This window comes from Olea europaea, chromosome 19 (genome assembly GCF_002742605.1).
Source record: "Olea europaea var. sylvestris chromosome 19, O_europaea_v1, whole genome shotgun sequence".
NCBI lineage: Eukaryota > Viridiplantae > Streptophyta > Magnoliopsida > Lamiales > Oleaceae > Olea > Olea europaea.
Window position 1 is genome coordinate 13,231,808 of NC_036255.1, and position 25,211 is coordinate 13,257,018.

The following is a 25,211-nucleotide window of genomic DNA, read 5'->3' on the forward strand; positions in this document are numbered from 1 at the left end:
GACCGACAAAAGAGTTATGCCGATAAAAGGAGAAAAGATTTGACATTTAATGTTGGCGGCAAAGTTTTCATAAAGGTGGCGCCGATGAAGGGAGTTCTGCGTTTTGGGAAGAAAGGAAAACTTCAACCAAGATTCATTGGTCCTTTTGAAATTTTGCAGAAAGTTGGGAATGCAGCTTATCGAATCGCTCTGCCACCAGATTTGTCAGCGGTTCATAATGTGTTCCATGTATCCATGCTTCGACAATATGTATCAGACCCAAGTCACGTGGTTAATTATCAACCATTGGATATCAAATCAAACATGACATATGAGGAAAAACCAGTATCGATATTGGATCGCAGAATTCAGCAATTAAGAACAAAGGAAATTCCGTTAGTAAGAGTCCAATGGAGGAATCATAATGTCGAAGAATCGACTTGGGAGAGAGAAGAAGAAATCAAGTTCAAGTATCCAGAACTATTCAACTAAGTTCAAGGTAATTTCGAGGACGAAATTTTTTTTAAGGGGGAAGGAATGTAATACTCCGAAATTTTATGCTGATTTAAATTTCTTTAAGATGGCGATTTAACTTTCAATACTATTTTTGGCCATAAGAAAAGGGGACACCACTTTTTGCAGTGGTTAATGTTAGAGATAGCTAATGACTACAAGCATGAGGTGTTAAATGTTGCGTATACATGAAGTGATTATTAGTTAGTCGAAACTTAAGTCAAGTTTGAAATTGAATGTGGTCGATTATTTTGTTAGGACTTCAATTGACCAAATGATTAAATTAATTTACGATTTACAATTTTTGGATATGTAAGTTGGATATAAGTTTAGATTTGGGATACATTTGCTAATAATGAAAGATAGAGGGTTGGATTATATTAGTTGGAAGATTAGAGATTTCCTTTGCAAATATAGGTTTTTAGGCTACTAATTACCTATAATTAGCCCCACTTGTTATCCATCACCACCATACATTTGGATCATGGATTAAACAAGTGTAAAGTTATAAAAAAAAGAAAAAGAAAAGGGGGGGTCAAAGTCGGCCAAACCAAGTAATAAAAAATAAAAATATCAAGTTTTATCCTTATCTTTATATGAGTATAAATACATCCATATCCATTGCCATAGAAATTTTAGCACTTTCAATTCATTTCAAACAAAGATCATCAAGTTTTACGGTAAGATACTTTCATGCTTAAGAGTTATGATTTTCATGGTAATATTTATGCTTAAGTTATGCATGAAAAACCATAATATGATTATGGTGGACAAGTTCACAAAGTTAGATATCTATTTATGCCTTAGGACAAGTCCGAAGGGCACCGGCAAGCCGGAATATGCAAGTATGGGTTTGATTGTATTCTTTTGTTTTTATGCTAAACTTTTCAGATCCATGATCATTTGAATTGATGGAAGTTAGTTGGCTTACGCGATGATGGATTAAGGACAACGAAGTTTTGTACCGGAAGTTTTCTTTTGTGTGTTTTGTTCGATGGCAGTTTTTACATCTATTTTTCTTATGGTCTTATGTAAAAATATGAACATGGAATGATTTATTATGGTATTACTATTAAATTTTGTAATTATATCTTTCATGTTGTGATAAGAGACATTTTTGTGGTTTATTTTCCTTACAAGAGACAAAAGGCAGAAACGGGACAGTTTCTGGAGTCAATTTCAAAATGATGTTTCTAACTCTATAAACGTCCATTTGAAATTCTAAAAATATCTATGTTTTCCCCTTTGAGTTTTCTAAGTATTGCCGCAAGAAATACTCAATTTGGATATCTGTGGACTGAGTTATTAAGGTTTTGACGTCCAAAGGTCAATCTGGATTTTCTGTGAAATACTTCACTGTTTTCAGTAAAACGTCTATATCATATGATCTTGGAAAACTTTCATATTTTAATCTAGAAAACTACTTGAAATTATCTTTCTAATGCCACAAATTTCATATGAAACGGAGTTGGGATGAATTTTATAAAATCTTCCGAAGTTTGCTGCCTCAACTAAATTTGACAGTGCCGAGGCCGTATTTACAATGTTTAAATTTCATGTTGGCATGCACTTTTATCGGCCATAAAGTTTTATAAAAATAGGTTTTTAACATGCAGTATTCCTATTTAAGAATATTTACATGTACCAAAGGCAAAAGTTTTTATGTAAAGTACGTGGCCCTCGAAGCTTAGGTTCGGGGCATCACAATAGCCTTTTAGGAGAATGGGCATGGCACCCAACTATCACCTTGAAAATACGCAACAATTGTCAAATCATTTAACGTTTGAATCACCTCGAATCGAGCCCCTCGCTCAACTTTACAAAGCTTAGACGCACCTGATGCGAAATTTCCTATGGGTCATCGCCTCGGACGCTGCGTTCCCTCCTAAGCTTTACAAAGTTTTAGCCATCTTCCAACGCTTCGGCCCTGTGGGTCAGCGCACCGGTGGTAGATGAGCTCCTCACTCAACTTTACAAAGCTTAGACGTACCTGACGCGAAGTCCCTTGTGGGTCATCGCCTCGGACTCTGTGTTCCCTCTCAAGCTTTACAAAGTTTTAGCAATCTCCTAACGCGTCGTCCCCTATGGGTCAGCATACTGCGGCAGATGAGCTCCTCACTCTATTTTACAAAGCTTAGGCACGTCTGACGCGAGTCCCCTGTGGGTCATAGCCTCGGTCGTCGCATTGACCTTATTTCCTACTAATCGTCCAGTCTTGCAGCGCTTTGACCTCACATCAGTTATTGTTTCCCTTACACAGTAACGAAGCTTTGGCACATCTGCCTAAGATCATGGCTTCGGTTACTGCAGAAGATCGACCCACAAGCTTCCATGAGTTGCGGTCCCCAGTACCGAGGCATCCACATCCGGTCAGGAAAGTAAGTCCACCCATGATATAAATATTCATACCTGGACTTGGGGGACCACTATTATGCCCCTATCTAAACCGCCTCGGAATGCCCACCACCACACATTCCGACCTGATATACACCCATCCAAAGTGTTTCCGAAGTGATCCCACCAATGTCAACGACCTGATAGCACACTGAGAGACATAAACGATCTTACTGAACTGACCGAAGTGCCCTCGCCCCTGATGCCGAGGCGAAGTGCACCTCTGTCAGAAGATCCGCCGCCAATTTTAGAAAAAGATTTTTGCCAAGATCCTCTGTGCATCTAAGGTTTAAATTGATTTAATGTCTCCATGAGGCTAGTTGATGTGACTTATCAACTTTATGTCAACTCAACTCGGGAGAAACAAACTGCCCTCCCACTGTACAAACGTGGCTGATTGACGCCTATGAACTGACGCCTCATATTGTCAAATGCTTACACATGTCCCACATCCAACAGTTCATCCTACCTATAAATACCCAAGGTTTGGCAAGAGGCAAAGGTAATGAAACTCTCACTACAGAGCACTCCATAGCAAGTTTATATATTTTCTCCTCCCCCTTATTATTATTTTGCACAATCTCTGGGTACTGTTCCGACCACCTAAACCTGACTTGACCGTCAGAGTGTATACGGTCGCCACCACCCCCCGCTGGTCTCCGTGTGCGTCTGACTGTGCGTTGATTGTGCACAGGGAGGTATACGTGGAGTAGCTATCGGTTGGCCACGTGGAAGGTCCAATTTTCGAGGTCAACACATATTATCGTTTCATTAGCACGCTCGAACATAATTCTTTAATTTTGGGTTTTTGCGTTTGTTTAACATTAGTGAAGAACCTTCATCGACAAAACAAATTGAAATTTGTAGTATTATGAAACTAAAGAACTATTAATGGTCTTTTTTCATTTTAATAGTTTGAATTTTACTAATGTTGTCCTTGTTTTTCTGCTTTAATTCTTTTTCGCCGGGCCTATCTTTACTAGCGTGATATTCAATTAGGAGCTTCCAATAAGAAAATCTATACATCAAATTATCCTGTGGCAGACTGCTCTTTTTTTATTTTTTTATTTTAAGACCCCCGTTTGAACGTCAATGAAGTTTTTCACATTACTATTAAAAAAATATTGACAAATCAGTAGAGAACCCTAACATATGGTATAGTAGAGATTATGCGATAATAACTTTGATTAATAAATGTATAAGATAGTTGCTCAGTTATTTATTCACCAAACATGTAATTAATTCTTATATTATTTAATTTGCTTTCTTATAACAGAAGTTATCTATTTTACGATTACAATTTTAGTTTTCATTTGTTTTTGAGAAGAGTAATATTTTAGCACAGTCAAGCAATGAAATTTTTAATATTTCTTTGAACTTGTCAAATTTTTTGACCACCTAGACCATCTAGAATTACTTCGATAGGGATTTTGGCAACAAAACTCGTATCCACTTTATAAGTTTTGAATTAGTATGACGTCTTTTGTTTTGTTCTCGTCACTATGATCAAAACTGCTAGACCTTCTAGGAGTAGCTTTTTTTTTTTAATGGTTTTTGCATAGAATTATGCATTATTATAACAAGTCTACAATTCCATTATATTTGTATTGCCTTTTAAATTCGCTTCCTATTCAAATTGAGCATTTTCCATTACCAACTATAGTTAATCATTCAATTGTTTCCCAATGGAGCATTCTTTATTTATTTATTTATTTTTTTTACCTATGATGACTATTTTAATTTGAATATATATATATATTTTTTTTATCTCCACATTTTTAATTTTCCAATTAAATGCATAGATGTGTAATTTTTTTAGAATTGAAAATTCCATTAAATTTTATTTACAGTTCTCACATTTTTCTTTATTTTCAGGTTGTCTACTTAAATTGTACCAACATAGAATTGTTTGTCAACTGCTTTCAGGCCAGCTTCTAATGCTGTAAATTTACTGGTAAATATGATTTTTTGCTGTTTGAAATGTTAATGTGCAATAAATTTTTTTTATTATTATTTTTTTGTGTTCCGAACAATCTTATTTATTTTCAACATTTTCTTTCATCTAATTTTCTCTACCATATAGTTTGAGATATATATGATAGATTCACTAATATATTTTTCACTTTTTACACTGATTTGTTTGGAGTCCAAAGATTCAGCTATTTTCCCTGTTGCTGTAATGGAAATTTCGGAATCATTTGTTGAAGTTGACCCTGCTTCTATTCATTTTGAAACTATTTCTGAAACTCAAAAGAACTTGAGTAATGCTTCCATACGATAACAAGAACAAAAAAAAAAAAAAAAAAAAAAGGGGATAGGCGAGGTCAAATCCGAACTTCTCGTATTAATCGTTGTAAGAGGATAAATGAGCCTACGTTGTCTGAAAAATAATCATTCTGCTTTTCCTTGGATTAATCAGCCCATAATTTATGAACAAACTGACTTTTGTACTTCAAAGAATGAAACAAATAAACTTCCTGACTTTTAACTCCAACAAAATAATAACGTACCACATATTCCACCTAACGCATATGTATTACCACCATGTATTTATTGTACAAATTGTAATGCAAAGAAATTCTATACAAAGAAATTCTATAGAGAAAGTAAAGGATTTTGTTGCTCTGGTGGAAAAATTATGCTCTTTATGTCCGATTCACCAACTAAGTTGTTTAATTTATTCACTTCTACAGAACTTAGTTGCATGGAATTTAAAAAATCTCAAGGAGATATAATAACCAATTTGCTTTTACTTCATTTGGAAAAGTATGACAAAGAACTTTTCAAAACATATAAAGGTATTTACTAGAGTACAAGGACAAGTACATCATTATGTGAACCAACTTATGCCAGAAAAAAATATGCCTTCTTATATGCAATTATAAGAAGTAAATCCATATAGTAAATTCTTCATGTCTTTAAGCCCCTGTTTGGCCCCCATTGCGCGAAAAAATTAATGGGTGGAATAGTATTTTTTTGAAGAATGAGTGGTTGAAAAAGAAGGAAAAGTTTTTGATTTACATGTAATATTATTTTATGGAAGATTGTGTGGCTGAAAATGGGAGATAAAAAAATGAAATGCAATGGAATGAAAATTAATAGGGGCCAAACAGGGGCTTTAAGTAATATGACTAACTTGCATGATCATCAAATCCTAATATGGTGTGATCCAGGAATTGACCAATGAGTTTTTAATACTCCTACTGCATCTCAAATGGCTACCATATGGGTTAAAGATAATGAAAATGTGAATATTCATGTTCGTGGCATTATTATAAACGCTCATTCTGGTGATTCACATGGAGTTCATTACTATTATGGTTGTTATGATCCATTCAGTATCCATTACTCTTTCCATATAAAGAATCTGGTTGGCATGAAGGTATATGGAGATGCAGAAATGTACTCTCAACTTGAACATACATCAACATCTGATGGTCTTGTTAGCAGTAGTTTAGTAATTGAATTCATTCAGAAAGAGAATCAAGGTTTGAAAATTACTATTTCATAAGTTTTTTTTTTCTAACATAAACATCTTAAATAAGTATTTACTTTTATTTTTGTTTATGCAGTGCTGCATCAAACAAAAAAGCGTACTCAATATGTGGTAGATATGTATGTGAAAAGTTACAGATTAGGGATTCCAGTAAGTCTATACTACTTCATGTCGGTAGATTGTTCCAACAATATGTAGTAGATATGTATGTGAATATTGAAACTACTAGGTTAGACTACTTTCGAAATAATCAAAAACAGATTCGCGCTGAACTTTATCAAGATATTGTAGATAGTATTGAAAGTGGAGAAACAAGAGGGTGTAAAATAGAAAGAAAATTTATTTTACCGCAATCTTTTACGTGTGGGCCTAGAGATATGCTAAAAAGATATATGGATGCAATGACTATTGTTCAACGTTACTAAAAATCAAATATATTTTGAATTATAACATGTAATCCAAATTGGCCAGAAATTAAACAAGAACTAAAACATAATGATGAAGTTTAAAATCAACCTGATTTAATTGCTCGTATATTTAAAGCAAAATTAAAAGAATTGAAAAATGATCTATTAAAAAAAAACATCTTGGGCCCTTTTGTTGCACACATATACGTTATTGAATTTCAGAAACGAGGTCTTCTTCATGCACACCTATTATTAATTTTCAACAATGGACATAAGATCAATTGTGCTGTAGAGGTCGATCAGATAGTATCTTGTGAAATTTTCGAGGAAAACAAATATACTCATCTTCATTCTGTTATTGTTAAACATACTATGCATGACCCTTGTGGAAATCTTAATCCAAAAAACGTATGTATGGAAGCAAATAATTTTTTTGAAAACAAGTATCCTAGAGATTATTGTGATACTACTATATTCAGTTAAAATTCATACCCATTGTACAGATGTCGTAATACTGATCTTTCTATTAAAGATAGAGGTAAAATGCTAGACAATCGTTGGGTTGTACCATATAATCCTTATTTAAGTGTGAAATTTGACTATCATATTAATGTTGAAGTTTGTTCTTCTATTAAAGCTGTTAAATATTTATACAAATATGTGTACAAGGAACATAATCGTATTAATTTTTTAGTCAATGCGAATGGACCAAATCAAGAAATAGAAGAAATTTCTTCTTATCAATCTGCTAGATAGATATCTCCATCTAAAGTTATGTGAAAGATTTTTTTTTGTTTACTTTATCAAAAATTTATCCTACTTGTTGACCTCGAAAATTAGACCTTCCACGTGGTCAACCGATAGCTACTCCACGTATTCCTCCTTACGTACAATCAACGCACGATCAGACGCACACGGTCGAGACCAGCGGGGGTGGTGGCGACCGTATACACTCCGATGGTCAAGTCAGGTTTAGGTGGTCGGAACAATACCCAGAGATTGTGCAAAATAATAATAAGGGGGAGGAGAAAATATTTAAACTTGCTATGGAGTGCTATGTAGTGAGAGTTTCATTACTTTTGCCTCTTACCAAACCTTGGGTATTTATAGGTGGGATGAATCGTTAGATGTGGGACACGTGTATGCATTTGACGGTATGAGGCGTCCGCTCATAGGCGTTAATCAGCTGCGTCTGTAGAGTGGGCGGGTAGTTTGTTTCTCCCGAGTTGAGTTGACATAAAGTTGATAAGTCACATCAACTAGCCTCATGGAGACGTCAAATCAATTTAAACCTTAGATGCACAGAGGATCTTGGCAAAAATCTCTTTCTAAAATTAGCGGCGGATCTTCTGACAGAGGTGCACTTCGCCTCGGCATCACGGGCGAGGGCGCTTTGGTCAGTTCAGCAGAATCGTTTATGTCTCTCAGTGTGCTATCAGGTCGTTGAAATTGATGGGATCACTTCGAAAACACTTTGAATGGGTGTATATCAGGTCGGAATGTGTGGTGGAGGGCATTCCGAGGCGGTTCAGATAGGGGCGTAACACTACTTTTTATGCTTTACAACTTCATATTGAATATTATCATCAAGTAACATACAACGATCAAGATGATTTATATACTATTATTGAGAAAGAAAGTACAAAGAAAATAATGTTGATAGAATTTTTTCAAATGAATGAAACAAATAAGTTTGCTTGAACACTTTTGTATCAAGATTTTTTGAGGCATTTTGTTTAGAATACAAATCAGAAAATCTGGACTCCTAGAAAAAAGAATACTGTTGTTGGACAAATTGTTACAGTAAATCCATTTGAAGTAGAACGCTATTTTCTCCGAATTCTTTTAAATCATATTTGAGGTCCAACATCATTTCATGATCTACATACTTAAAATGGAGTAACTGTTAACACATATTGAGAAGCTGCACTTTTACATGATTTTTTAGGTAGAGATACTTATTGTGAAAAATGTTTATCTGAAGTTTATGAAATGCCTACTTCTTTAAGACGTCTTTTTGCTACACTTTTTACACTTTGTAACCCTAATGATCCAAAGTTCTTGTGGGAAAAATTCAAATTTCATATTATTGATGATTATGTACATGAAAATACTCCTTTGGAAGTTGCTGAGTTATGAACTTTAGAGGATATAAGTTCTATTTTAGAATCATTAGGTAAAAATGTAAATGACTATGAAAACCGTTTGGTGTAAATATAAATGAGAATGAAAAATTGAGAAGAATGGTTGTAGAAGAAATAATGAATTCGAATATTGAAGAAGGGTATGTTTGTGCATCAATGTTAAATAACAAACAACAATTTGCATGTAATGCAATTATGGAGAAAATAAGATTGGGCTCAAGTGGTACTTTTTTTTGTCAATGGTCCTAGTAGTATGGGTAAAACTTTTTTGTATAAAGCTTTACTATCTGGTGTAAGATCTCAAGATTTGATTGCTTTAGCAATTGCGTCTTCTGGTGTAACTGCATCACTCTACATGGAGGTCGAACATCTCATTCAAAATTTAAAATTCTTTTGGAAACAATTGGGAAAATCAGTTGCTCTGTTAGTAAACAATCAGCTTGAGGATCTTTGTTGAAAATGTCTAAGTTAATAATTTGGGATAAAGCACCAATGATAAATCGTTGTATTGTTAAAGCTGTGGATAAAATGTTAAGAGATATTACTGATTCTGATTTACATTTCAGTGGGAAAGTAGTAGTTCTTAGAGGAGATTTTAGACAAGTTTTACCAGTAGTGCCAAGAAGGAAAAAAGAAGACATAATGAAAGCTAGCTTAGTTTTTCCTTACCTATGGCCTTTATTTGTACATCTACCATTAGTTGAAAATATGAGGGCGAAATTTGATCCTGCTTTTTATGATTATTTATTGAGAGTTGGAAATGGAACAGAGGAAGAACATAGTTGTAATTGCATTAAGCTGCCAAACAATTATCATCATACCATACGAAGATGAAATTTCATCTCTTAGAACTCTAATAAATTATGTGTTTCCAAATATAAAAACATATGCTGATGATTTACATACAATGACAAATCGAATTATTCTTACACCTAGATATAAATGTGTTGATCATATTAATAAAATTTTATTAGAGCAAATTCCTAGTCAAGTCTATATGTACTATAGCTTTGATGAAGCAATTGACAAATCTGAACAAAGCTTACAGGAAGATTTTCTAAACAATTTAACTTCAAACGGTATTCTGTCTCATGAATTGAACCTTAAAGTAAATTGTCCTGTAATGTTATTACGAAATATCAATCCATCTAAAGGGCTTTGCAACAGAACACGTCTTACTTGTCGAAAATTTGAGAAAAATGTAATTCTTGCTAAAATTATATCTGGTGAGTACTATGGAAAACATTTTTTTTTACCAAGAAGTCCTTTCATTCCTTTTCAAAGTGATCAAACATCGATTCCATTTAAAAGAACTCAATTTTCTATTAGACCATGTTTTGTAATGACAATAAACAAAGCACAATGACAAACACTTAATTTTGTTGGTTTATATCTTCCAAAACCAGTATTCTGTCATGGTCAGCATTGTCGAAAGCTAAAACAAGAAAGTCTTTAAAAGTTTTACTTAATCCATCAGCCACTGAAAATTCACACTTGACATGTACTAAAAATGTTGCATATAAGGAAGTCCTTTCATTCATACATCAATAAAAGTACACTGCGATGACACAAAAGTGAAATTTGTTTTTTTTTATGCTTCAGATTGAGGTGAATTTCATCAATGTCTCAAGTTTCAATCGCAAATTCAAAGTATGATTTCTTCTAATTTCATTTGTTCTATTTTTCCTTTTTCCAAGACAACCTAACTTTGTTATTATTATAAATTTTGTTCAATGAAATGTCATAATTATTTAATTACACTGGTAGTAAATACAAATTGGTTCACTACTGTATAAATACAAAATGGTTTACCTATATTTCCACCTTTTTTTTTTCTTTAGCCTGACTGAAAGCTAGAAAAAACATTAGGAAGTTTGTGTCCTCCAATGCCAGTATCATTGGATTCGAAAATCTTTTCCTCTTTGCATTCACAGATGGGAATCAACTTTGCAAATCCTTACTTACATAAAACCTTCATCAATAACATCAACTGCTGATATTAATGAGTTCTTTAACTCAATTCTTGTCAATTCAAACAAGCATTTCTATGAGGATTTTGGTACTTTAAAATTCCACTCAAATTTGAAGATCCGAACAAGCCATGGCCTATCATTCTTTGGATACAGGGTTGACTCGTAAATCTCAAAAATTGTATAAACTGCATTGTAAAATAATAATTATTGAAATTGATAAATTTTTATTTTTTATATGATAAAAGCAGAGTTTTTCTTACTTCATATTGAGTGAAATTTTCAAATGTTTACATGCAAATTTGTATTTTACATTATATGATATGAACATGATAGTTCTGCAGTTCAAGTTGGGAATTTCAAACATATTGGCCCCTTACACACTTCCTTTGAAGTTTACAAATTTCACATGCCTGACAAAAGCTAATTTTCTATTTCTGGTAAGCATTTAATTCTTTATATATCCATAAAATAATAATGTCTTTTTTTTTCCATTTTTTTTTTACTTGTTTTTCTAATTTTTTTTATAAGAGAATCCTATTTTGGTTGGATATAGTTTTAAAGAGCAAAATGATAAAAATCTGTTTGTTACAACTGATATAGAAGCTGCAAGTAAAAATTTATCAAATTTGTGAGAAGTATTGCTAAGATGTGGAATCCCTCTTACTACTCCATTTTAGTTCAACAATTTAAATTGACAATTTGAAATCATGTTTGTTGTTTAATGTTCCTATTTCAATTGAAAACCTCTTTCGATAGCCTTTAAATCTATTCCCCCTCATGCGATCTTTCTATCTCTCGATAAAAGATACGAACATGATAAATGTATTAAACGAGCTAAAACATCCATAAAAATCATGTGAAGCATACATGTATATCTCTATTCTCTATCGAACCTCACGTTATTTATTATTTTGTGTTCATGATCCTATTGTCTCTTTCGATAACAACAAAATCCACAAACAATTCAACTAGTGACCAATTAATTGAAAAGCATGAAAACGATAATAAACATCAAAACAATTAAACAAATTAACGTCAATTAAATTATTTAAATTAAAAATTCATAATAAGGGTTCATCACATCCTAGCAAATATGAAAAATTAGCCTAACATATTTAAATTACAAGAAATCATATATAAATGGAAAGACATAATCTGAATTTTTGATAAATTGAGAAGATGAAGACAAATCTTGAAATCTTGAATCTCTTCAATGATTTCTTAATAAATCTTCACTTGCGCTCTCTCTTCTTTGTCCAATACCAAATTTGAATCTTCACTTGATTGAATTCTTGCAAGTCTCCTTCAATTCTCTCATAAAAACAATGAATTCTCCTCCTTTAATAATAATAATTGATGAATATTGGAGTATATTGTGTATAAGAGAAAAGTATGAGAGCCCCCCTTTGTGTATTCTCCTGTTGGTATCTGTAGTGGTCAAATATTGGTGAAAAATCACGTCCAAATTGGTTTCCAAAAGAGTTCTAATCGAATAAGGAAAGTTACTCTCGCGCGGATTTTTTGTCTCTGCACAATAGTCAGTATTTTAATCATACCTTTGTCTCCCGATATCAAATTGAGTTGATTTAAAATGCATTGGAAAGCTAATTAAAAGGACTACAATTTTCTTAGAAATAGATATTTTCCAATTCAGAAATTTACTATGCCAAAAATTGGTTGCAATCATTGACTAAAAAACTGAAAAATATATCATGTAATTGGAAGTCAGAATTATGGTAATATTTTGATGATATTTCATTCCTTTTTGACTTCTAATTACATCCAATTGACTCTCATCAATCTTTAAAATATCTCTTATGGTACAATTCAACCATTGGATATTTGCAATTTGGTCCTAAACTTTGTACTTCGCCATTTTTCGTCGTTTTTCATTTCTTTCTTTCGGTTTAACTTCCAACCATCGAGTTTCACCTAATAAATGAAATATACAACAAATTAGGCTATAATTTCTTTAAAGAACTATTAAATATCTATATTTTTAGGTCTACATAAGTGTATAAAATACACTTATCAGAAATCATATGCCAAAAGATGGGTAAATGTTCTTTATTACTTGCTGGTCTTCTTGGTATTGGGAAAACTGTTGGGAATTTACTTAAACATACGCAGCGAAAATAAAACATTTTCAATTTCCACCAGGATTCATCTTTGTATTTAGATAGGAACTGTGATAAAAGTTATATTTTTTCTTGAATTTGCAAACTCCTTTGCGTTATCTTTGTTCCAGCAACTTGGATCTACCTACCACAGCTGTCCAATTGTCCAGCCTCCAATGAATTCCACACATAGAATAGATTGCAACTGCTAGGGTTTCTCCTCTTATACTAGCAAGAATTATGAAAATTGTATAGATTTAAAACTCTAGCCATGTATTTATATAAACCCAAACAGGCTCGGCCTGGTCCGGTCCAATATTTGATTAATCTATTTAATTAAATTCAGTCCGTAACTTAATTAATCCAATTAATTTATCCAACGATTGTTAAATTAATTAATTGACAAATTGCAATCTTCCAATTCTCTTTTGTGTACGACCCATCAGGTTTCCAATTGCGATACCTAACGACGTAAAATATTATTTTGATCTAATCAAAAGCTGATAAATTCAAACACTCTTTTAATTTATCACCAATTCACGCTTGTCGTCCCAGATTGACATCTAGCAATGTATTAGGGCAACACGTGTGACGGAAAATGTCACGTGGTATGACAAAATCAAACCTGCTCGTTTACCATGAAACTATACCCGTCGTCAATATGATCCGATCAATTATGAGATATGGAAATGTGTCAATCTCGATTTTTTAACCACACATTTTCTATCTATATACTATTCAAAAATATATTCTTAGGAATATAATGTGGCTCAAACAAGTGCTTAAAAACTCAAATTTATATTTAAAATCCAGAATTAAATATTTAGGGTTTCTTTGGTGCTGATTTTGAAAATTAATTTCTGATTGTTAGCTTGAAATGTGGGTCCTACCTGTGAGTGAAGATGTCAAAAAAAACCAACTATGTTACGTAACAGTCAAAAAATTAATTTTTTGACTTGAAAAATCACCACCAAACAAGAGTTTAATTGTTTTAGATCAATCAAATTTGTACTTTACAAACTTCTTTTTTTGCACATTTTTATTATTCTTTGTTGTTTACTTTATTTTTTGTTATTTAAATAGGAGGACAAATTTGTAGTAATTATGAGAATTGATTTTTTAATCGTTAGAAAAAAAGTTAGTCCCAGCTGTGAGTGAAGAAGTTAAAAATGACGACTGACCATGTTAAGTAACAGTCAAAAAATTGATTTTTTTGGATAAAAATCAGAATCAAACATCAGCATAGTTGAATTGAAAAGATGGAGATAACTTATGCTACAGAAATGGTTGATTGTAGATCTATTACATTTTGCATAGATTGAGAACAAAGAATGAAGAACGTAAATTTCTCAAAAAAGTTATGATAACATGTTGGGCTAACTCGGCCTGATACTTTGGGTTAGCCTGAACTATATTTTTATACGAGCCGCTTCAAGTCAGTAGCAAATTTCAATTTTGTCTTGATAGAAACGGGCCAATTCCTATTGATCCATCTATCTTTTACACTCCGTAACTTTTGTCAAATGGGTTAAAAAGAGTGTAATTTTTTTTAAAGTGACTCTTTACTTTTAGAGATTAGTAAGCATGTGCGTTGCACGTCTTATGTATTGATGAATGATATACAATCTATTTTTGATTTATTAATGCCATTTTTTAAAATAATAGAGTTAATTGAAATTGTTAAAGGGAAAATTACAATTGAGAGAGAGAGAGAGAGTGTGTGTGTGTGTGTGTGTGTGTGTGTTTATGAAATTATGTATATAATGTGAAAGTTTTGAATAAGCTAAAATGCAATGATATAATAATACTTCTTTGTACTCAATTTTTTTTTTTTTTTTTGTTAAGATCACACATCTTTTCTTTCTTTTATCTTTTGATTTTACTAAAACTTTTTTTGTTTGCATTGAAACTCCGCAAGAAGTGCAACATATAGTTGCCCATGAGAGAATACATGTTCAGGAAGATATATTCCAATAGTAGGCAATGTTTGTCCTTGAGCCTTGTTAATTGTCATTGCAAAGCATAGACGTACTGAAAATTGTTGCCTCTTGAATTTGAATGGATATCCTTCATCATTTGGTAGAGTTAATGGTATGTGTGGAAGGAAGATTTGTTTTCTAGAATGTTGTCCAACGATTATTTCTACATGCATAATAGGTTCATTGAAGTCACGACGAATCATTCTTATTCCATTGCAAAGAACGTTGGATGGGTTCAGATTTCTCAAAAGCATCATTGAACAATTTTTTTAAGATTAACTTATGAGGTGAGATACCATTGGCAACAATGTATTTAAGAACTCTTTGATAAAATTGGTTTGTGTCATCTATTGCTTCGTCAAAGTTAACAAATTCTTCACTTTCTCCAGGAAATAACCCCATTAGTTTATCAATGAGGTAGTTAACATACTCATTTTTATTGAAAGAATTCCACGTGTCATATAATCAGAAGAAGCTGCATTTTCTATTAAATTCGGGAACACTGCATTGATCAAGTGTAATTTCAAAGTTTCATCATCGTCACATGCTATAGCTATCTCGTCTGGTAAGTTGATGAAGTTATCCTTTATATAAGGTTCTGTTCTATTACCAATTTGGCTTAAGTATTATGCAAATTGTCTGTCATTCTGAACAAGCATGTTTTGATTTAGTTGCAGCTTTTCATTTTTTCCCAAAGATACGACCTAACCAAACATTGGTTAATTGTTTGTTGTCATGTTGATTTTTGGACGACGGGTAGTACTTGATGAAAATCTCCTCCAAATATAAAAACATTTCCGCCAAATGGTTCCGAATTGTTCAAGATACCTCTTAAAGGTCTATCAACGGTTTTCATTGTATTTTTGTTGGCCATTGGTGCTTCATCCCATATTATGAGCTTTGCCAGTCGAATAAATTCTACTGTACCACTTTGTTTTGATATACTACACAATGTTGATTCATTAGTCTGAAGAGGAATATTGAATCTTGAATTGGCAATTCTACCTTATGGCATTATTGAAGTTGCTACACTGAATTTGCTTTAGCAAGTTCTATCATCTTTTGAGATCAAACCTTTGCAGATAAAGCATCATATAAAAAGGTTTTTTATACCGCGAGGTCCATTGAACCCCCCCCCCCCCATTTCCACTGTTTATTCTTTCAATTATAACATCAAAAGAATATTTTTGATTTGGATATTGATATGATGATGCTTGAATGTCTACACTTGGAATTTCTACAGACCGTTCGTCTAAAATTTCTTTTGCATTAGATTCATGGTTACCATGAAGGTATCAATTAGTTGAGGTAAGTCATACGCAATAATAGTCTTTCCCGTAGATTGGAGGAGAAATTTTATATCTCATAAAGCGTATTGCATGTAATATTCTAATGATTCTTCAGCATTTTTTCTATAATCTTCTATCAAATCTTCAAAATATACATCCCATATTTTTCTTACTTTAGTAATGTAGCAAATAATCTTCGAAATTCAAAAGGCATTTGAAATGCAACTGCTTCATCCAAACATTCAACAATACTATGATCAAATTCCAAAAGACCTCTTTTTCGTGCTACATCCTTAAAGGACAAATATTGTACTCTGTTTAATGTTAGGAAGACTATTTTAACCTATTGAACTTTTATATGCCTCATAGTTAAATTTTTTATACAAGTGACACAATATCTCACATTCTATTCATAAATAACACACTATTAGCAATTTTATTTCAAAAGTAAAAATGACATATATAAGTCTATAATATGTATTTTATTCTATAGTAGACAAAAAATTGAAAAAATCCAAAAAAAAAAAAAAAATACTCAAGTTTTTAAATCTTCCAAATTCCTTTGCTTTTGTATTTTTTTTTTCATAGTAACAACTGAAATGATTTCATTTAATGTTTCTTTCCTATATTTTTTCAACTTTTATATTCGTTAACTTGTTTTGATTTGTTTCCATAACAAATGAAGACATTGATTGTATTCATATATGTCGAAAGTATTCAAATGAGACAATGTGTGACTTTCTTATAAAAGTGGTAGAATGTGTCGCCTTCAAATTTCAGTACCTCAATTCACATGCAAGAAAAATAAAGTATTACATCGATCACCTTTTAGTGTAAAGCAGAATTTGAATTTATATTCATATTTACATTTTCAAAAACACATTGCGAAGTTCTTAAAAAGGAGGCTCAGCATGTCAATTTCACATTTTCATATCCATATTTAGATTTTTACAAACACCTTGTATGTATCTCTTTACTTTGTTGAAAGTTGAATTTTCAAATATACTAACCCAATCCAATTAGTTTGCATTTAAGTTTCATGTATATTAACTCGAAATCAAAATATAAAGATGAATTTTCATATGTAGCAACACAAAAAAGCTTAACATCATCAAATTCATTGTTACAAAAGTATCATGTTTTCAACAGTTAAAAAAGTTCACAATTCAAAGTTATCATGAGAAAATATCTTATAATTGCTTTTCTTTTTCTTTTTTTTATCAAATAATCACGAAATTTATAATCTAATATTGAATAATCAAATAAAATCTTAACTGTTTGAATCAAAATTTAGAAATTACTAACCTTCAAATTTCTTTTGATTATTTGTAGATTTAAGAAGAAAAATATAAAATTATTTGAAAAAATGGAGTTGAAGGAGCCGTTGATTTTTTAATATTGATTTGTGGTAAGAAATTTTCTTATAAGTTTGATTTTTATTGATTGTTTTGGTGGTAGGTTTTAGTTTTTGGTCTTTTTATTCGCGGTTGCTTTAAGAATTTGAGCTTTAACGCAGTAAATACGTTATTTAATGTGAAAATTGTTGTTTTTATATTTTACTCCATGTTTATACAACGTTTCAAAATGACTTCATTTTAAGACTATTTGTTTAAGTTACCCATTTTTTAGGGTTTGGTGTGTGTGTGTGTATATATATATATATATGAAATCAATAAGATATGAGCAAAGCCTTACAACATCTTTAGTCTGGTTCAAACTTCCTTTAAATGCATATAAATAAAATAAAAATAAAAGCAAAAAACAAAAATGATTGCTCTTGTTTTTCTATTTCGAAGTTGGTATGTTATTTCTTTCTCAAACACAGGAAATAATTTTTCGATTGTGTCCTTAAACAACGTAGCTTGAATCTTACTACGTTGAAATTTTTTTTTTTTTTTTTTAAATATTAGTCTAAAGTAAAAATTTCATAAGAAACATTATTCTAACATAATACAATACCTCCTCATCACATAAAATTAGTTTTAAAATTTCAAAATGGTCATTTTTGTTGCTGTAAATTTCAATGGAACATTTTTGAAGTATGAATACTTTTATAATCCACTCTTCTTCAAAGGCAGTTATTTGTTTTTTTAAAAATATGATCGCAACCTTTGTTTGGCGACATCTCTCAATCCTAAAAATATGAAAACAAATTTAAGATATGACAACAAAAATATAAATTAACAAATAACAAAACAGAAAAAGTAATATTTTTCTAATTAAATTGATGACCTGACTTACTTTGTTGATCTATTGATGAATCAAACCTCATTTCTATTAGTGATTTTGATGATGATGTATTCATCAGTGATGTTGTCATCATTCAAAATTAAATAGTTAGTGATACAATTAAATCCATGATATTAGAAATCAATTAGAAATGCATATCAAGATAAATGATAAACCCCCCCCCCCAAAAATAAAAATAAAAAATTTCACAATGATCATCAACTTAGAAATAGATTTTGAGAAATTCTAGCATAAGAAAATTTTCTTTTATTAACAATAGTTCTTGCCCTTTTGCGTAGATTTTTACTTATAAATTTTCAGCATAGAACAGAATGAGCAAGGTCAATTTTATAGTTATAATGGCATGGGGGTAGAATGAGAAAGGTTGGCTGGTTTTGTTAGCTATAATGGTCATAATTACTTCATATTAAATCCTTATTTGCAGCCTGTTCGGGAGTGGTTTTTTCTTCAAAAAAATTGATTTTTTGATCGTTATTTCACTATTCCAACCGTTATATTTGATTTCTTTTCTCACAAGTGGCCCCCACTTTTCTTCTAACAGTCAAAAAATTAATTCTAAAAATCATTCCCAAACAGGCTCTTGGCCATTTTTTTAAATATTTAATTAAAATTTAATTATGTTATATAATTATCAAAGTTAATAAATAATATTACTTTGTTAATCAAAATACGTCTAACCTATGCTTGCCATTAATGTAAAGTTGGACTCCCACATTTTAATTCTTTTTCTCCACACACGATCCTTCCCATAAAAATTTTAAAAACAAAATAGTCAATTAAATGTTAACTCACTGAATTTCCATTTAATATTTTTCAAGTAATTGAATGTCAATTAACTCCTTATATTAATTCCAAACCAAATGATATATATTAATTGAACAATAACTTAATGTAGGAACTATAATGTAAATTATGAAGATTAATAAGGATTTTATTGATTAAAAATAAAAAACTTCAGAATAAAATAATCAATTGAATGTTTCCCTATCATTCATATGTAGGGTGATTAGAAGTAGAAAGGATTATTGCCAATCTTAAAAACTCTAATAGCTAGAAGTTATTTACTTTAACATACTTGTAAACTCATTCATATATTAATGCAATTTTTTAATTTTGCAACCTCAATTAAATAATAACTTAATGCATAAATTATAATGTAAATTATGAAAATTAATAAGGTTTTGTTAATGAAAAATAAAAAATGTAAGAAAAAATTAATCAATTGAAAGAAAAGCCATTGAATTTTCGTGTGTAATTTTATTTATTTATTTATTATTATTTTTTAAAAGTTAGAATGTCCCAATTAATATATTAATGCAATCTTTAGCACACTTGTTACCTCATTAATACATTAATGCAACCTTTCAATTTTGTAACCTCAATTAAATAATAACCTAATGGATGGATTATAATGTAAATCATGAAGATTAATAAGGAGTTTGTTGATGAAAAATAAAAATTACTTTGTTAATGAAAAATAAAAACTCAATGGATATAAGGATTTTGTAGAAGAAAAATAAAAATTTGCTTTGTTGATGAAAAATAAAAATTGAAAGAACAAAGTGCTCAATTGCATGATAAGTCGCTAAATTTCCGTTGATTTTTTTAATAATTTATGTCAATTTCACTCTTTATATTAATTCCAACTTAAATGATAAATATCAATTAAATATTTCACCATTTATGTTAATTTTAAATCAAATGATAAATATTAATTAAATTGGTTATAAGGGCTTTGTTGATGAAAATTAAAAATTGTGAAGAAAAAAAAAAGATTGTTAGTCATTGAATTTCCTTGTGTAATTTATTTTTTATTCATTGAATGTCCTCGTTGATATATTAATGCAACCTTTAAAATATTTGTAACCTCAATTAAATAATAACTTAATGGATGAATTATAATGTAAAGCATGAAGATTAAAAATTGCTCTATTGTTGAAAAATAAAAACTCATTGCATGAATTATAATGTAAATCATGAAGATTAATAAGAGTTTTGTTGATGAAAAATAAAAATTGTAAGAACAAAATGGTTAATTAAATGGTAAGTCACTGATTTTTATTATTTTATTATTTTTTGATATAATTGAATGTTAATTTCACTCCTTATATTAATTACAATCCAAATTGATAAATATCATTTAAATTTTTCACTCCTTATATTTATTAATTCTAAACCAAATGATAAATACGAATTAAATTGGTATTTCAATTATGAGGGTATAGTGGGCATATAATTAAATATATAGGGGTATTTGGTATTTAAAAGTTTCTCCACCATTCCCACTTTTAATATATTGTAGATTTAGGTTCATTTTTTTATAAAATTAGAATAGCAGTTTATTTTAAAAGTTAAAAAAAAATACATTTATTTTAATACTTACATATTTGCTTATACAAATAACTTAAGCATGTACATGATTTGATGATCTTTGAAGTTGATCACATCGAACAATCCAAATATCTCTAAACCTCATAAAATAAATTTGCTTAAATACAATTCACTATCACATCAAAATCCTTACCCATTCAAACCCAAAAGTAGTATTCAGATCATATACATGCAAATTTTTGTGAATCCCTCAAACGTACGTATAGAACCTTTGATCATGTCTAGCTGAAATTTTGATTGTTGTATGGATCTCATCTAATTGCACTTCATATTTTAAATTTCAAGTGACTGAAAATCGAAAATATCTCAACCGAAAAAAGAAAGTGACAAACAATAAGCGGAGTCAATCACACTAGCCTAACTATGATTCTAGCCAGAATTTTCTCTTTTGACACGAACTTCAGTCCCTTTTAGATTAAGACGAAAGGAAGTTGATTCCGTTTATCCAAATACTCAAGAACGTATTATCATTCTCTTTCATTAAATATTACATCAATCGAAAAAACAAACTACGAGATGATTGTACAAAATGTTTCAACTAAATCATTGTATTTAAACCACAATGAAAAATCCTTAAATTTAAGAGCTTACAGCATTGAATAAAAGAATGGCACAATCTTATATGTGTGTGTGTGTATAATCAACAAGGTATCAAATCAATAAACCATCTGATTACATTGATAGGCATCTTCACAAGGCTTACAGAGAAATTTGCAATTCCAGCGCAGCACATGCAACACGGGCATATACAACTCAAGAAACTCCTGTACATTACAAAAAGAAATTAATAAGTTTGATCGATGTAATAACAAATTAAGCACATAAGAAAAAAGGGGACTGGAAAAATATCATAATGTGAACCAATAAGTACGAAACTTGATTGTTTAATTGAAAGTACTTAATAATTTGAACGTGCGGCTGCGTAATGTTAACAAAAAAAATAAAAATAAAATAGCATTATTCTCGATAAAAGAACAGCGTAAAGAAAACTTGATTAATTTCAAGAATGATGAAATATAAAGAAAGTAGAATTGGAAGAACATCAAGGGATCCATGCAACAATTATATACGAAACTTAAAATAATTTCAAGAACGATGAAACGTTACGAAAATGTGATTGAAGAGACGTATTGGAATCAATTGAAGAATTAAGAAACTAACCCAATAACCCAAACAAGAAGGCCTACGAGAGATAAGATTAAGGAAAGAAAAGCAAAAGGAAGACCAATCAAGAAGCCTAATGGCCTGCAATTCTCTGCCTCCATTGATTTTTCTTTCTCTACTCCCAGAGAGCTTTTTAGAGAGAGAAAAATAGAGGGCCTACTATTTCATGGAAACGGGTGTTTCATATAATGCACAATTTATTTATTATTATTTTTATCTAAATTCGAAATTTGATTGAAGTATTTGTTAATTTACTGTATACCTAAACAAACTTTAAGGGGGTAATTAGCACAAAACATCCTTACATTTCGATATTTTTATGAAAAACGTCTCCACATTTCGTTTTTTGACGGATTACACCCTCACATTTACCTTTTTTTTGCGCAAAACGTCCTTTTGTCAACTCTCCGTTAAATCAAAAAGTAATTAGTACAAAAGGTCTCTACCTTTCAATATTATTGTGCAAAACATCCATACCTTTCATTTTTAGCATAATTAGCACAAAAAATTCATACCTTTCAATTTTATTGTGCAAAATGTCCTTAACTTTCATTTTTTAACATTTTCACCTCTACATTTCACTTTTCATTTCGCAAAATGTCATTTTCATCCATTTTTTCAATAAAATGATGATTTTACCTTCTTATTGAAATAAAACAAAAAGAAAAGAAAAAATAATTAATTAATTGCAAATATAGTCCTAAATCTTTCAAAACATTATAGATAAATTCTAAATTATCCACTACCCCCACTTTCGCAACCCCACCAAATCACCACCTATAGATTCATATAGCGCCACCTTTCGGCCACAACACCTATCGGACTCCACCACCACCAGCCTCCCCTCACTCTCTCCAATGTCCTCATTCATAGTATTGGTCACCAATCTGTCCGAGACAATCACATTTACGGTGGTGGAGTCTGGTGGACATGGTGGCCGAAAGGTGGTGTTATGTGGATTTATGGTTGGCAGCTTGATAGGTTGTGAAAGTGGTAGTGGTTCAGAATTTATGATTTCTTTGTAATTTTTTAAAAATTTAAGAAATATGGTTGTAGTTGGTAATTCATCTTTTCTTTTTGTTTTATTTGAATAGGAGGGTAAAATCGTCATTTTATTGAAAAAATGGATGAAAATGACATTTTTCGCAATGAAAGGTGAAAGGTAGGGGTGAAAATGCTAAAAAATGAAAGGTATGGACGTTTTGGATAATAACATTGAAAGGTAGGGACATTTTGTACTAATTATGTCAAAAAATGAAAGGTATAGACATTTTACACAATAATATTGAAAGGTATGGACCTTTTGTGCTAATTACCTTTTGATTTAATGGTGCATTTTAACGGGAAGTTGACAGAAGGACGTTTGCGCAAATTACTCTTAAGTGGGTGCATTCAATTGAGAGCTTTTGAGACTCTCTAAAAGTCACGGTGTATTCATTGAGACTTTTATAGACTTTTAAAAAGTCTCTAAAAGTTATAATGTATTCAATTAAAACTTTTTAGAAATCTCTATAAGTGTTGGGATATTCAAATTTTAATAACTTTTATAGACTTTTACAAAAGTCTCTAGAGCACTAACTTTTAAACAGAAAGTATTCATATAAAATTCTAAAATTTATCTCTCATTAATCACGAGATATTGGGAGGCTTTTACAATTTTTTTCGATCTTTTTTTTTTAAAAATTTCTATCGACTTGTATGATTAAAATTTATTTTTTTCTATTGATTTTATTTATTTCTATTTATCTTTCTTTCTCTCTCTTATTATTTATCGCTATTTTCTATGGAAAAATTAAATTGGATTCTTGTAACTTTTTTTTTGTTTTTTCATTCATTTTTTTTGGGAAAAATATCTATTTTTTTTATTAAATTATAAAATTTTATATGAAAAATTTATAATTAAATTTAAATATTTTTATTTTTATTTTTATTTTTATTTTTATTTTTTTTTAAAAGTATATTATACTAATAATATTGAATCATATATATGTATAAATTTTTTTATTTATTTAATTAAAATCTTAAATTTTTATATATATTTTTTTTTTATTATATGAGAAGAAAGGGAATTGTGGAAATTAACACCTCGCATATGAGAATTTTACACCATTATACTAGATCCACATGAATTCTATTTCAAAACAAAATTTTCAAAAGTTTTTCGAATTCTACAAAAATCTATAGAAATTTTAAAATGAAAGTCCATAAAAGTCTACGAAAGACTTTCATTTCCTATACAAATCTATAAAAGATTCACGAAATCTACAAAAGTCATCACTTAAAAAAAGTTCATCAAAAATTTTAAAAGTCTCAATTGAATACACCCCCCTAAATATACGTGTCTTGAGATGTAATAAAAGGTTTTGCTATTTTATTCAAATCTACAATATTGTGTACTATTCACTGGAATACATTTTTTAATATTTTTCATCTCTATATTTTTTATTTTAAATTGAAGAGGAAAACATAAAATTGAAAAGCCCATATACTCGACTTTGCTGGCCCACAGTTTTCTAGAGACAAAATTAACCATGTTAAAAGTAGTCTTGTATGAGCGGCATAAAAATATATAATAGCTCTTGTTTGAGTCCTATTTTTTATGAATATACATTATTCAACAATGATTTGTTATAATTTCAATCACAAATTTTTTAATAAAATAATATTAAACGTATATCCAAAATCTTTTCTTAATTTTTAATCACACATTCTCTATTATAACGCTATTTCAAAATGTATTTTTTGAGAAAAATGGGGCTCAAACAACCCCTATTTTCTTCTTTTTAAAGTGAAGACACGTTTTCGAGTTTGCAATTTTTCTACTAGAATTGATCACCTTTCAAAAAGGTTTAGAATAAAGCAGCAAACCAGGAAGGAGCTATGCTCGATTGAATAAGTACAATAGAAAACCAAATATCATTAGACAATATTTTGAAAGAAATAGAAGTTAAAATGTAAGGTTTGATACTACATATCAAATGTACACTTAAAACTTGATATTCGTTAATTAATATGCATATGGCTATGGCTGCAGCCTGCAGGAGAAGAAAATTCATCAAGAAAAGAAATGGTCTGTCCAAAGAAACTGTGGTTTCTGGGCTTGTAAACTAATGTT

At 30.4% G+C, this 25,211-nt stretch overlaps 3 protein-coding genes across 3 annotated transcripts; 1 reads left to right on the top strand and 2 right to left on the bottom strand.

The window, feature by feature from the left end:
* The first annotated feature begins 9,392 nt into the window (after nucleotides 1-9,392).
* On the top strand, nucleotides 9,393-11,538 carry LOC111368378. Its single transcript, XM_022989603.1, has 3 exons — nucleotides 9,393-9,714; nucleotides 9,908-10,159; nucleotides 11,435-11,538. The coding sequence occupies exons 1-3, from the start codon at nucleotides 9,393-9,395 to the stop codon at nucleotides 11,536-11,538; spliced, it is 678 nt and encodes a 225-aa protein (XP_022845371.1).
* Nucleotides 11,539-14,905: 3,367 nt separating this feature from the next.
* Nucleotides 14,906-15,404, bottom strand: LOC111368379 (ATP-dependent DNA helicase PIF6-like). Its single transcript, XM_022989604.1, has 2 exons — nucleotides 15,299-15,404; nucleotides 14,906-15,165 (listed from the first exon to the last, which is right to left on the bottom strand). Exons 1-2 carry the CDS (start codon nucleotides 15,402-15,404, stop codon nucleotides 14,906-14,908), a joined length of 366 nt encoding a protein of 121 aa, XP_022845372.1.
* A 6,142-nt stretch (nucleotides 15,405-21,546) lies between these two features.
* Nucleotides 21,547-22,223, bottom strand: LOC111368447. The gene is made up of 2 exons (XM_022989667.1): nucleotides 22,094-22,223; nucleotides 21,547-21,696 (listed from the first exon to the last, which is right to left on the bottom strand). The coding sequence occupies exons 1-2, from the start codon at nucleotides 22,195-22,197 to the stop codon at nucleotides 21,573-21,575; spliced, it is 228 nt and encodes a 75-aa protein (XP_022845435.1). The 5' UTR covers nucleotides 22,198-22,223; the 3' UTR covers nucleotides 21,547-21,572.
* Between the last annotated feature and the right edge of the window lie 2,988 nt (nucleotides 22,224-25,211).

Excerpts from the sequence above, each read along its gene's own strand:
- LOC111368378 (XM_022989603.1), top strand. The coding sequence starts at position 9,393 with ATGTCTAAGTTAATAATTTGGGATAAAGCACCAATGATAAATCGTTGT. Across the intron at positions 9,715-9,907 it reads TGGAACAGAGGAAGAACATA|AGCAAATTCCTAGTCAAGTC; the intron begins GTTGTAATTGCA and ends AAATTTTATTAG. Across the intron at positions 10,160-11,434 it reads TCTTGCTAAAATTATATCTG|AGAATCCTATTTTGGTTGGA; the intron begins GTGAGTACTATG and ends TTTTTTTATAAG.
- LOC111368447 (XM_022989667.1), bottom strand. The coding sequence starts at position 22,197 with ATGGAGGCAGAGAATTGCAGGCCATTAGGCTTCTTGATTGGTCTTCCT. Across the intron at positions 21,697-22,093 it reads CTTCTTGTTTGGGTTATTGG|GAGTTTCTTGAGTTGTATAT; the intron begins GTTAGTTTCTTA and ends TGTAATGTACAG.
- LOC111368379 (XM_022989604.1), bottom strand. The coding sequence starts at position 15,404 with ATGGGGTTATTTCCTGGAGAAAGTGAAGAATTTGTTAACTTTGACGAA. Across the intron at positions 15,166-15,298 it reads TAAATACATTGTTGCCAATG|AAATAATCGTTGGACAACAT; the intron begins GTATCTCACCTC and ends TTATGCATGTAG.